This window comes from Physeter macrocephalus, chromosome 1 (assembly GCF_002837175.3).
Source record: "Physeter macrocephalus isolate SW-GA chromosome 1, ASM283717v5, whole genome shotgun sequence".
NCBI lineage: Eukaryota > Metazoa > Chordata > Mammalia > Artiodactyla > Physeteridae > Physeter > Physeter macrocephalus.
In genome coordinates, this window is record NC_041214.2 from 93166097 (window position 1) to 93179910 (window position 13814).

General features: G+C 36.6%; 1 protein-coding gene across 1 annotated transcript in view; it reads right to left on the minus strand.

Annotated features, from left to right (window-relative positions):
• STXBP5L (syntaxin binding protein 5L) overlaps positions 1-13814 on the minus strand; it is a 387732-nt gene that overhangs the window by 14478 nt on the left and 359440 nt on the right. The window contains exons 22-23 of the mRNA XM_024120465.2: positions 10226-10396; positions 7751-7990 (exon numbers count right to left, since the gene is read on the minus strand). Coding sequence (XP_023976233.1) covers positions 7751-7990; positions 10226-10396 — 411 coding nt within the window. The remainder of the gene's footprint in view (positions 1-7750; positions 7991-10225; positions 10397-13814) is intronic.

Genomic DNA, 13814 nt, shown 5'->3' on the forward strand with positions numbered 1-13814 from the left:
AAGAATGGCTATAAAGGTGGAAGAAATCTAGGTAAATAAAGTATCCTGGAATCTAAGTGAAAAGTTCAATGTTATAAGGTAGGGAAAATGGTAAACTGCAATATGTTGCTGATGTGTCAGGTAAGATGTGACTTGAGAATTGACCATTGGATTTAGCAGTGAGGTCAGTGATGACCTATATAGAGCTTTTTGTTGATTGGTGTGGGAGAAAGTTTGCTTAGAATGCACTCAAGAGAGAATGGGAGAATAAAACTGGAAATAGTGACTATAACATAACTTTCAAGGAATTTTGCACTAAAGAAAAAGAAGTGAAATGGGGCATTGTAGGAGAATAGATTCAAGGAGGGTTTTTCTCTTTTAATGGGAGAAATAACAGCATGTTTGTATGCTCATCTAGTAAAAAGATGAATATTTATTATAATTATATAAAGGAAACAGGAAAAATTGCTGGATTGACTTTCTTGTGTAGGTGAAAGGGAGTAGAATCTAGTGTACAACTGGAGACATTCACCAAGTCAGGAGCTTACACAGTTTAGTCACAACAGGAGAAAAGGTAGAGACCATGGAGGTACAGACAGACAGGTTGGTAGACATGGTGGTGGCAGCTGCTGAAGTTCTTATCTGATCGTGTCAGTTTTCTCAGTGAAAGAGGACACATGGTCATTAGCTGAGATTGAAAACAGTGGAGGAGATATGGGAGCTCTGAGGAGAGTGGAGAAAATATGTAATTATTGTTCAAGAGGGTGGACAGAGGACTACTCAGCAGCACAGGAACCCACTTGAGGTTAATGATGATTTATTTCAAAATGAGACCTTTTAGTCTGGTTATATATTCTCCAGCCATATTCAGCTACACAGATACAGAAATAAAGTAGGTAGAATTAAATTTAACCAGGATTGTGATTAACCATATTATGTATGTATGATGTTATGATTTATGATAAATATCTATTTGGTCTTTATTCCTGTTTCTGGCACAGTGCTCTAAAATCCTTGGAATTTCCTGACAAGAGCAACACAGGTGTCTTTCATTTTGTTAATGAGGTGATTTGGGGGCCTCACCTAAGGATAGGGGCTTCTTGCCAGGGGAACCAACCAGGAGACTAGAGGGTTAGAACTTTCAGCCCCACCCCTCTACTTCTGGGGCGAAGAAAGAAGCAGGAGATTGAGTTCAATCACCAGTGGGCAATGGTTTAATTAATCACACCTGTGTAAGGAAACCTCCATTAAAAACCCAAAAGGCGGGAGTTTGGAGAGCTTCCGGGTTGAGCAGGCAGAGCTGTGGGAGAGAGCTCTTGGAGAAGGCATGGAAGCTCCACGTCCCATCCTACATTCCTTGCCCTAGGCATCCCTTCCATCGGATGTTCAGCTATATCCTTTTATAGGAAACTGCTAAGCAGTAAGTAAACAGTTTTTTTGAGTTCTGTGAGCTGCTGTAGCAAATTAATTGAACCCGAGGAGGAGGTTGTGGAAACCTCAGGTCAGAACAGGTGACTTGGGATTGGCATTTGAAAGAGGGGGAGGGGACACTCACTGGACTGAGAACTTACCCTGTGTGATCTGACACTATCTCCATGTAGATAGTGTCCGAATTGAGTTAAATTGTGGAACACCCAGCTGGTGTCTCAGAGACTTGCTTGTTTGTGGAGAAAACCTCCACTCATCTGGTGTCAGAAGTGTTGTGAGTGTGGTAGTCGTGTGAAAGTGAAGGAAACGCACAGGAGAAACACGAAAGGAGGAAGGACTGGCTTTTTCCCTATACAGGAGGAAAGAACGTTGTTTTTTCCATCCCAGCATGCAAAATTGCATTTGTACTATTATCACCTGCGGCTTGTTTAAAAACAAATTCTCAGACTCCACCCCAGACCTACTGAATTAGAAACTCTGAGAATGGTTGTAACAAACCCTCCAAGTGATTCTATTGCAGACTAAAGTGATGGCTACTGGGATGGATAATCTTTAGGTGTTTTTTCACTCTAAAATTCAGTGATTTAGTGCTTTAGTTCAAATTTCCGTATCATTGATGAGAATTTGTTGTCAAGACAACCAAGATAAATTAATGTGAAATTAAATTTAAAAAGAGAAGTGGGCTTTTCTTTGAGAGATTTTTGATTACTGATTAAATCTCCTTATTAGTTACAGGTCTGTTGAGACTTTCTATTTCTTCATGATTCAGTATTGGTCGGTTTCTAGGAGTTTATCCATTTCTTCTAGGTTATCCTACTATATTAAGAACTATATATCTAGATCATTGGATTTTCCCAAAGTAGTACATTCTTTTAATCTCTCCATAAAAGAAGGGAGTCTGGCAAGAGTTTGAATTCATGACAGTAGCATGTGACAAAAGGGTATGTGAAATTTCATTTGTTTTTTGATAGTACCTGTAGAGAATTTTATTTTGCTTTTTTAATTCAATGAATTTAAAATATCTAAAAATCTTCATAGCTTCCCACGTGTCTAGCTATTAAGGGCTTAGACAGATTCCATGCTTTACTCAGCAGTTTCAAGTGACAGTATATCTACTTTGGGGAAAACAGAATTGCTACAAACACATTCAATACAACTAGTAATAAGAACTGTAAACAACTAATAGAGCTGCTACCTATAAGTGGAGAGTATGTATGTTTGTTTTCCTGTATTAAGCTGTGATTATACTTCAGTCAAATACAATCATTATGCTTGAACTATATTCTTATTGTATTAGTTTTTAAGATATAATGCATGAATTTCACAAATATGTTTGAAATATACACATCTTATATGGAAAGGCCCTAAGTACTTGCATAGAGTGATTTCTCATCAAGGTTTAGACTTAAGATTAAAAACTACATCCTTCTCATTTGATCTCCAGACAAAACCTGTTAACTAGTTTCATATTATATCTGTGAGACAGCACATTCACTCATCTATACATTTGCATAAGTTAATTGTTCTTCATCAGAGAGCTGGATTTTAAAGGAATTAAATGCTAGCAAGTAAGTCTGACATAGGGAGAGGGCTGGGAAAAGTCTAGAGTAGAGGGTAAGTCTAGGAGATATTTCTTGTCAGCAGGCAAAGGACAACACAAGAATACTGTAAGAAAAAGAATAAAGGCAAGAAGATCATCTCTGATATACTTTTGCATATGAAAACAAATATATCTAAGCTTAGATGATATGTAAACACATATATCTAAGCTTAGATAATATGTAAACAAATATATCTGAGCTTAGATAATATGTAATAAAAAACTGAATTAGTAAGTTAAAATCATATCCTTAGTATACAAAAAGGAAAATCTAGAGAAAATGAGGTAAGTCCATCTACACAAATCTTTATCTCTTACATTTTTAATTTTTCTTTATCAGCCCTTCTTTAAGTGAGGCACGTGTTCATGGGTTTTAAGTTTGTGAAACTAAAATATTTTAACCACAATCAAGTTAAACTCCTTTCTCTTTCCACTGTAATTTTCTTTCAGTTAAGTGACATTGTAGTGAATAGGCATTTCAGGAGTCTAGACAAGGGGAAATTAAGATGGGGGTACATCTGGAATTTAGTAGACTTATGTACATGATTCACGATCACTACCATGTCTAGGTTATTGAAAGCCTTCTAGGTATAGGAATGGCTCCCAGGAAAACTCCCACCACCCTGATGCAACTCAGCATTAATCTGACATGGAAGTGCAGGGCTGAAGATCATATTACAAATTATATATTATGTCAATATTAGAAATATATAAATAATGTAGAAGAAACAATATTTGAAATTTGAAATGTCTGGATCCAAGAGCTAGTCTGTAGAAAATTCTTCCAAATCTTACAGCTCCCAAGAAACTTGATACAGGTTTTCCAGAATTTTAGCAACAAACATAAAAGTTCATATGATATCCACTAATGATAGATGATTGACAGGTAGCAAAGAGAAAAGGGAAGTGAGGAACTAAGACTGGCTGGACCAGAGAGTTGGTGCTGGGAAGTAGCAGGAAATCAGATTAGAAAGGTAGAACAAAGCTGAGCTTATAGAGATCACTGATTTTCAAGATTTTCAAGAAATTGCTTCTATGGGTAAGTGAAAGGTATCAGAGAATATGGTGTATAGAAATTAGGTGATGAAGACAATATTGTAATAAGACCAGTACGGAGGCAGTAAGTAAAAGGGATCAGAAAAGAAATGGAAGTGATGGAAGTCACACTTCAATGAAGTGGCTTTAAAATTAGAATCTCAGCAAATTTCTCAAAGAATTACTGTTGGAGAGTAAAATTTCTAGGGGCGGAAGTGTGAAGAGGGAGATGGGACAGAGAAGGGGGAATGTTTGCTGGTGGCAGAATTTTCATTTATCTTCCTCTGTATTTGGATTTTTTTACAATTAGAAAATTTAAGCACCAGCGTTTGAGATAAAAAAGCATACCACGTCACAGTTTTTTTTTTTTTTGTACAAACTAAACCCCACAGATCTAGGAAGTCTTTTCCAGCTCCTTAACATGGTTTTAAGGCCCTCTAATCTTCCCCTGCCTGCTTTTCCAGCCTCAACTAGCACCATTCTATCTCTAGGCTTTGGCTGTGCCATGCTCTTTTTACCTCTAGGTTTTTACTCATGCTGCTTTAAATTACTCTTAAACATCAGTACTGTGCACAGCTCCCTTCCAAACCGGTCCCACTTCAGATGGCTGGTGTGTTAGAGAGGTCTTCCCCAAACCCCCCGCCTATGCTGCGCAGTATTCTTTACTTTCCTTATTGTAATTTTCTGTTTACTTTTGTTCTTCCCTACAAATAATCTGGGAATAAAGATCATTCTGTGTCCTGATCACCATTGTATCCCCAGTGACTAATTAATTAGTATGAGCTTGGGAAATGTATGTTGAATGAATGGATGAATAAATTTCAAAATAGATTGTATTCAACTTTGAGGAAATTGCTAGACTCAGATAAATTTTGCTAGGCCAACTGATAAAAGGTAATTTAACAATGTTTTGACAGGAAAAATGCCTTCAGAGCCTGAGAACATGTCACCCACTTTAGCACTGGCAACAGAAGAGGGAAATGCCTCCGATTCCAAACCTTTAAAAATGGTTCCCATAATCTAGAGCAGTACCAATAGGGCAGGGAACAGTGGAGACTAGTGGAGAGTAGATACTGGAAAGAAGGTGAAGAAGGAGTCAGGAAGTGAGATGTGAGGAAGAGGGGACAAGTTTTCTACTTTAAATTTGAATTGGCTTTCTGTCATCTCTATATTTTTTCTTTTTCTTTCTTTTTAAAATTCTATCAGACTATTCCACTTGCAACCCTTTCTTGTTGTAGTATGTATGTATTGACTGATTGATTGCTGCGTTGGGTCTTAGTTGTGGCACCCGGGATCTTGTTTCAGTGTGCGGTGTGCTGGCTTCTCTCTCTAGTTGTGGTGCACAGGCTCCAGAGCACATGGGCTCTATAGTTGTGGCACTCGGGCTCTCTAGTTGTGGCGCATGGGCTCAGTAGTTGCGGCATGCGGGCTTAGTTCCCCGCAGCACGTGGGATCTTCAGGGATCGAACCGGTGTCCCCTGCATTGCAAGACGGATTCTTAACCACTGGACCACCAGGGAAGTCCCTCTATATTTTCCTATGAAACTCCACCTTCCTTTTTTCTTTTTATTGTCATAAATTATGGCTTCCAATTAGGCTATTTCTCTTTCAGTGGTTAATTATAAAACAGATCTGAACCTAGACTCATAGTTTCCTCCCTTATAGGTACTGCTTAATAGACAATTTTTTTTACAGCAATCTCAGGTTTACAGAAAATTGAGCAGATAGTACAGATTGTTCTCATATGCCCCCTTTGTCCTTTCCTCTGTTATTAACATCTTGTATTAGGGTGGTACATTCGTTACAACTGATGAAGTGATACTGATATATTAAGTAACACCTTGAAAGAATGGAATACTGACATAGAAACTTGGAGAAGATAGCTTCTCATTATCTCTCTTTAAATGGATAAGGAAAGAGTGTGCAAATATTTATGAACCAGATGCCAGAATATTAAGTTAAATCTATACTTATTTTGTATTTTGCCATCATTTTAAGTCTAAGTCTATTTGCTAAGAATGTTGAAGAACTTTCTTATAGTACTGAGAGATCCATTAAATTAGTTCCAGACACTTGTTTATTTCTATGCTTGTGGCATAGAAAACCACATTCGTTAGAAAATCTCTTATTAGAAAACTGTCTTTCACTTATAGTTGTAAACTTGTGTATACAGGAGTTTGATTTTTACCTTTAAATTTGTGAAGAATACATGGCACATATCAGGTATCCAATCTGTATAAAAATTTATTGAGTTAAATAATGGATTGAATTAATACTTAAAAATTCATTTTGACCTTACTGATCTGGCTCTCTCTCAACCAGTATAAGAGAATTATACATATTTCCTTAAAATTAGAACTATAATAAAAGATATTTTCTTATTGTGAAATATGTTTACAATTAAAATATAGTGATCCTAACAGATTAACTTTTAAAATACGGTGCATGTTATGGGCTGCATTTTGTGCCCCCCCCACGCCAAATTCATATGTTGAAGGCCTAAACTCCATTGCCTCAGAATGTGACCATATTTGAGACAGAGCCTTTAAAGATGTGATTAAGTTAAAATGAGGCTGATAGGGTGGGCCCTCATCCAAACTGTCGAATGCCTTTCTAAGAAGAGATTAGGAAACATGGGGAGACACCAGGGGTACAAGCACACTGAGGGACAGCCACGTGAGAATATGGTGAGAGGGTGGCCAGCTGCAAGCCAAGTAGAGAAGCCCCAGAAGAAACCAGCCCTGCCAACACCTTAATCTTGGGCCTCCAGCCTCCATAAGTGTGAGAAAATAAACTTCTGTTTTTTAAGCCATACACACACAAAAAATACAATATGTTTATCTGAATTTGCCTCACTAGTAGAGAGCTGACTGTTCTACCTACAGTAAGTTACAATCCATCTATATGGATTTAGCATACCAGTTAACAAAGGAAACACAACTCTATCTAACCTACCATGCCATATATGTGTTCTTTTAAAATAAAATCCCTTATCCTATATATTAATAAAATTATTTTTACTTAAGAAATTTTTTCAGATAACTTTTACTCTCTTTTCTATATATGAAAAAACTATTGATAAGAATAAATTTTAAAATACTCAAAGGAATAACAGAAGGAATCACACATCTCTTCTTCAAAAGGAAAAAGACAAGTCAAGTAGGAAGAGAATACAACATATACTTTAGCAACAATACTCATAACGTGGGTCAAATTCTCTAGGTACTAGGATAAAAAGGGAAGAAATTGTGTGGCATGGCTTCAAAACACGATGGGCAGATTATCAAAGAATTCAGAAAACCACCTCAAGTCAGACTGCTTCCAACTTAATCATCTGAGTTCTTTAAGGATGATGTAAAACACTCATAGGCTCTGATCTGGCATGGAACTTTGGAGAAATGCTTCAATTCATTAAAAATGTTAAACTTTTGCTTTAAGGCTTTCCTAAATGCTTTTCAGAAACTTATTTCCCAAGGCATTGTTTAGGTTGGGAGTTCCACAATTTATTACCATAGAAATGGTTGACTATTTCACCCTGCAAGTAAGCTGCAATACTTGGAATAGTATATGATTTATAAAATTCTCAATAGTTCCTATTATACAGAATGCTTAAATCTTTGCTCCAGATCAATACAAATTAAATGTTTTAAAATACCATATATTTAAATTTGAAAAAGTAGCAGTGAAGGAATAAATAAAAACTCTTACCACTTGGCAATACCATGACTGGCTCTGTAAATCTTTGTTCATCTGCTGAAGGTAGGTTTAGGGAGATGATTAACACCATTCCCAGACTAGTTCCAACAAACAAACAAGGGGAGATAGTAGAGTCATTTTTCCGAACAAAGGACTCCATGAAGTATAGTGCTGTAATCGCTTCTTTAGAATCTTTGTCAATACTGGAGATGCTAGAGCTTCTAGAGCGATTATAGGAATTTTCTCGACTTTCTATGGAAATTTAAAAACCACAAATTTAGTTTTAGTGTGTTTCCAGGACAAGTAAAGTCAAACTTAGTATGTGAAAACCAAAATTATGGGGGGAGAGTAGAATTTGATTCGTTGTTCACTGATCTGGAAGGCAGTTTATCCAGTTCACCAGCTTATTTTGAAGATGAAGAGACAAGTCCAGAAGTATAAATCATAAACTTAGGCAGAGCTGGGACTAGACCTTGAGTCTCCAGAGTTCCAGTCCACTGTGTTTTTCTCTCTACCTCACCTCACAAGTTAGTTGAAATTCTCTAATCTAGAAAAAAAAGATGTTTAGTCTAAATAGTTAAGGTTACAAGAACTTCTGGTGCAGTTTTAATTATGCTTCCCTCCTATCTCTCAATTGTTGGAAGTACTTCTAATGATTTCTTGACAATTCCCACTTACAACATTGTGGCTACTTACCTGGAGGGTCACAAATGTTCTGTGGTAAATACATTCCTCTAATTTTGTTATATTTGGAGTAATTAAAATTGTAAAAATTGAACTATTTATATTTACACCAAGACTAAAGAGCAAATGTTATCTCCCTGAACTAGTTACAAGCTGCCTACCTTGAATCCAAATACAGTCTTGGCTTTGCCTAGGGCCAAATACAGAGTTGTAGACATTGCCACCCCACTGATAATCTTTCTGAGAGGGCTTCAGCCCACTTAAAGGAAACAAGGTGGTTTCAGGTTCTCCTGCTCATCAACTCTTACACATGTGTACACTCCAACAAGCAGAAACTCACCACCTCAGGTAAATATGAGGAAGGTTGTATTGTTCATATAATCACTCCAGAGTACAAGTTCCTCATATTCCTTTTTCTACTGCCTTCCCTCTCCTTTCCTTTTTGATAGGTATAAGTGTGACTCATTTTTATAAAAAGAGATAATAATATAATATATAAATAATATACAATAAAACCAAATATAAGTTCCTCAGACTATCCCTTTTTCTACAAACTAAAATATAGTATTCCTAATTTCCCCCTTCTATCCCTCAGCAAGTTTATAAAAATAGTTTGTAATAGAATTTAGATCTGAGAGGGAGCTTGGATATAATCTATATATTTTACAGATTTGGAGACAGAGACATAGAGTTAAGTAATTTTCCCAGAATCAACAAGTTAGAAGCAGAAATGTCTAAAACTCAAAATTCCCAATTCAATCCAGTGATTAAAAGTACTACTTCCTTTATAACCTTTACATTTTGCTTCCATTATAACATTCCTAGCTAATGTTTCTAGGTTGCTATTCATAGACACCTATGAGAGAAGATCATCTGGACCAAATTTAGTATGGCATAGTGTTAAAGGAAAAAACTAAAAATTTTCTTTTTTTACTTGGCCAAGCCACATGGCATGTGGGGTCTTAGTTCCCCAACCAGGGATCAAACCCACGCACCCTCCAGTGGAAGTGCAGAGCCTTAACCACTGGACCACCAGGGAAGTCCCTAAAAATTTTATTTTAAAAATTTGATGAATAATATAGATCATTACTACCAAGTTTTTTGAGGGGTGGTAATGGTGAATTACTTTATAGCATAGAATTACCATAGCACATTCCTAAGATTATTTTTTTCCTATTTCTAGTCCCAAAGCTTTTTATCAGCAAGACAATAGCAGCAGTTACAGGACTCCCTTTTGTGTGTGTGTGTGTGTGTGTGTGTGTGTGTGTGTGTGTGTCTTAATTTTAGGCCTTCTGGCTCTTGTACTTTACTCCCTGCCCCTAACAGTAATTCCATAAGTAAGCAAATAATCCTCCCTTTTTCAAACATATGAAGATGAGATTGCAAACTTTAGAATTTAATGTCTTCCCTTTTTCTTTGTCACATTCACTTAACAGTTGAGGAAACTAAGGTTATAAGACATTAAATAACTGTCTACAGATAGAGACACTAAGAGGCTTACCATTGAGATGGAAAGAAACTGGAAGTGCAGAGAACAGATTAAGGCATAGGTCTCACTTTGTACAGAGGAGGTGAAAGCCTACCCATAAACGCCATTCTGGTTTTAGAGATGAAAGAGGTGTAGTGAGGAATGGATTTGGAGTCATGGCCACAGCTCGACCAGGTTCTCAGTTGCTCATTGTCTAGTTGACCATAGTTTTTCAGATCTTTCACACCTGACCACCATCCCTTATCCTCCAGCTCCTGTTACTGTGGCATGTCAAATTTTAATTGTATCCACAAAAATTTGTATGTTTAACCTACCTTCTGTTGTAGCTGGCAAAGAAATGTCCATGCAAGCAGCTGACTGTGCTTTTCGAAATGGTGGTCTTCCAGGACCCCAGCGATTTACTTTTGAAACATCAGCACTGGAAAGACGTTTTCCAGAACTGCAACTCTGAGAAGTTGGACTTGTGCAGTGTCCATTTACATGATCTGTACCAAGAGGAAGAAGGCAGCATAAATATCATAATTAAATCTTAATATAAAGGAATCTAAGTGTGTAGATTAATAAATGAAGAGTGAGAATTCCTTTTTTCAAAACATATAAAGATGGCAAAGTCCTTGCTATTTTTAGTATTTAGTCACAATTTCAATTTTGCCAAAGTATTTAGCCAAATTTTTCATGATATTTATTAAATATAAGATTTATTTTTAAAATTTGACTAGTTAACATAGTTTAAAATTTATTCTATGTCCTCATGTATTCTGCCATTTAATAGCAATACAAAATAGGTTATAGTATTAGACTTCCTTTTGCATAATTTAAATATATACCTGTTTATATAAATTTTGGAAGAACTTCACGTGCTTAGAGTTTAAAATATAGAATGGAAGCATTTTACTGTGAAGTTGAGAATGGTACATAAGAATATTGACTCTACAGCCAGACTGCCTGGGCTCAAATCCCAGTTCTACCACCTACTAGTTGTACAAATTATTGAAGACTTCACATTTTAGTTTCTTCTGTAAATTGGGACTGTTATTATCTAGCTCAGGGATTTTTTGTGATAACACATGTCACATGCCAGAATACTTCCTGGTATGTGGTAAACTCTGAACAAAAATTAATTATTACTGTCATTCTTGTTCCAGAGTATTAAAACTGCTCAGGTCTAAGACAAAATAGTACTGTTTATTTAGAGGCTGTGAGTTTAGCTCAGCTCTGGTATAATTTAAAAACTTGGAAATAATTGCACTAAAATGTTCTTAATGCTAACACACAGTATTTGAAACATAATCTCATAGTTCTACAATATTCAGAGTGCATTTTAAAATGTGCTTCTTTGGTTACTCAAAGGATAATAAATAGAGAAGAATCATGTTTAATGTCCATATTGGACATGGGGAACTGGCACTCAGTGTCCACTCCATTATAGCCTTTCGGTATTGAACAATTTGAAAACTTAAAATTATACATTCCCTGGATCCCCTTGCAGCTAGTGCAAAGATGAGAATTAGGTTTCAGTATTTAAATGCTCTAGTGTGTTTTACTATTTTTTTTAAATGAGTTAACATTTATTGAATACTTAAATGCTAGGTATTTTATACACATTACTCATTTAATCTTCACAACAACTATGCAAGGTAGATGCTTTATTATCCTGATTTTTGCAGATGAGGAAAATGAAGGTCAGAAAAAAGGGTTCAGAAAATCATCTAATATTACATAAGTAGTATTCATGGAGGCAGGATTCTAATCCAGATTTTTCTCAGTGTCTGTATGCTTAAAAACTAGGCCACAGGGTCAGCTAAAATATTTGGTAAGGAGTAGCAATTTTGATGGCATATTTAGTAGGGTTTAGGAGTAGCTTGTATAATGTACATTGAGATCCAAGCCCTTTGGGACCAGTCATCTTCCATATTAACATAGATCTCTGAAATCAGATTTCCCGAATAGGAAGGCACAAATATCACACGATGAGTTAGCTATGGGGAGCAGAAGTCAAGAGCTCTAGCCCTCCTTCACTAACAAATCTAGTCTTATAAATAGGAAGAACACTGAGGGCAATAGCTGCCACTAACAAAGACTTAGAGTGACTACTTTGGGGGTACAAATTGCCCCCCTCTGGGCATACCAGTTAGGAAAAGTTGCCCTTTCCACAGGTGTGAAGCCTTGTTCTAGGGCTTATCCAGAGTAATGTGGGATGGATTACAGTCCTCTTCACGCCCTCTTATCTAGGTACAAAAGTATATAGCAGAGCTCTGAGAACAGTAAAATTTGTTCACTTAGCCAGGACTCTGGACTTGCTAAGCCAAGGTACCTGCCTATCTATTACCATGTTTTGGTGGCTGTTTCATGTGAATATTGTTTCATTTGAGCTCATAATAGGGCAGTATCAATTATTAGATTACTCAATATGCTGGTCTTTTTTTCCCCCTACCCACTGTATGGCCACATTTTCCCCAGCTTCTCATGATTGACTCATGAGGTCTGGCTGACATTACTATACATGGGTAGCCCAGAGTTTTTGGCCATATTCTTCTGTTTTCAATAGGGCTGATTAACTTAAAGGATTTTTTTGTTGTTGCTAAAAATTTTTAAATATATGGAAGTTAATTTGCTTTCATTTTTTTTAACCACAGTAAATATTCAAGATAGATATGAACAGATACAAAACACTTATAAAGAAATTTGGTTATAGCCCGGACACAGTCATTCTGGAAATTTATGATAAAGAAATAATGCTAAATACAAAAGAGAAACAAAAACCTCTATTGATAAAATTATCAGTATAGTTTAAGTTATAGATAAAAATTGGAAACCAGCTCTCCTTTACAATGCAGCATAAACTTTTAGTACTTTGTGGTATATATCACATAATAGAGTATTATAATCTTTAAAAATGTTTCTGAAATGCTTGTTGAAACTTATAAAATATCTATGATGTGTTTCACTTAGCTTTTAGCTCTTGGTGCATAAAAACCACTCCAAATGTTAATAATGTAAAATAACAATCATTTTATTATGTTTACAGATTCTGTGGGCAAGGACTTAGACTAAGGCAAGGTGGGGATATTATATCCATGATGTCTGTGGCATTAGTCAGGAATGCTTGAATGGCTGAGGGCTTGGAATCTTTTGGAGCCTTCTTTACTCACATGGCCTGGGCTAGAATGATGGAAAGGTTGAGCTCAGCTGGGACTGTCAATGGTGGCTTCTTTAGAAGGCTTGGGCTTCCTCATAGCATGGTGGCCTTTTTTATATAGTGGCTCAGGGCTTCAAAATGTCTGGCAAGTGAATTTGAAAATGGGATGGAAGCAATATTTATGCTGCTTTGGTGTCATTGCAATGGAGATTTTACTTCGTTTTGTTTTTGAAAGCAACATTCCAGTGTCTAGTCACAAGCTTTCTGTATGTCAAGAGGCAGTTGTAGTAGAATGCTGATCTTATAACAATGTGCTCTTCAGTTCAACAACTGATTGGCAGTAGTCTTCTGATTCTGTTTCTAACAGTAGCAAAGTTGTCCACTTCCCTGGTATGTCTGTTTGGTGGCCTTATTCTGAAAGTCATACCTATAGGCCAAGCTTAGAGTTTACATCTCCATCTTTCAATGACTTGATAAGCACCTAGTTTCTTGTATTAAGTCACTTTCTGCATAATATAAATGAAATGGTTTGTTTCCTACAACTGCTTCCTGATTACAATGATGTTTTATCTCAGTTGTAGTGCTCTATGCCATTTAGAGAAAATTCAACATTCTAAAAAATTCAACCTTAAAACAATAAGCAGGGCTTCCCTGGTGGCGCAGTGGTTGCGCGTCCGCCTGCCGATGCAGGGGAACCGGGTTCGCGCCCCGGTCTGGGAGGATCCCACATGCCGCGGAGCGGCTGGGCCCGTGGGCCATGGCCA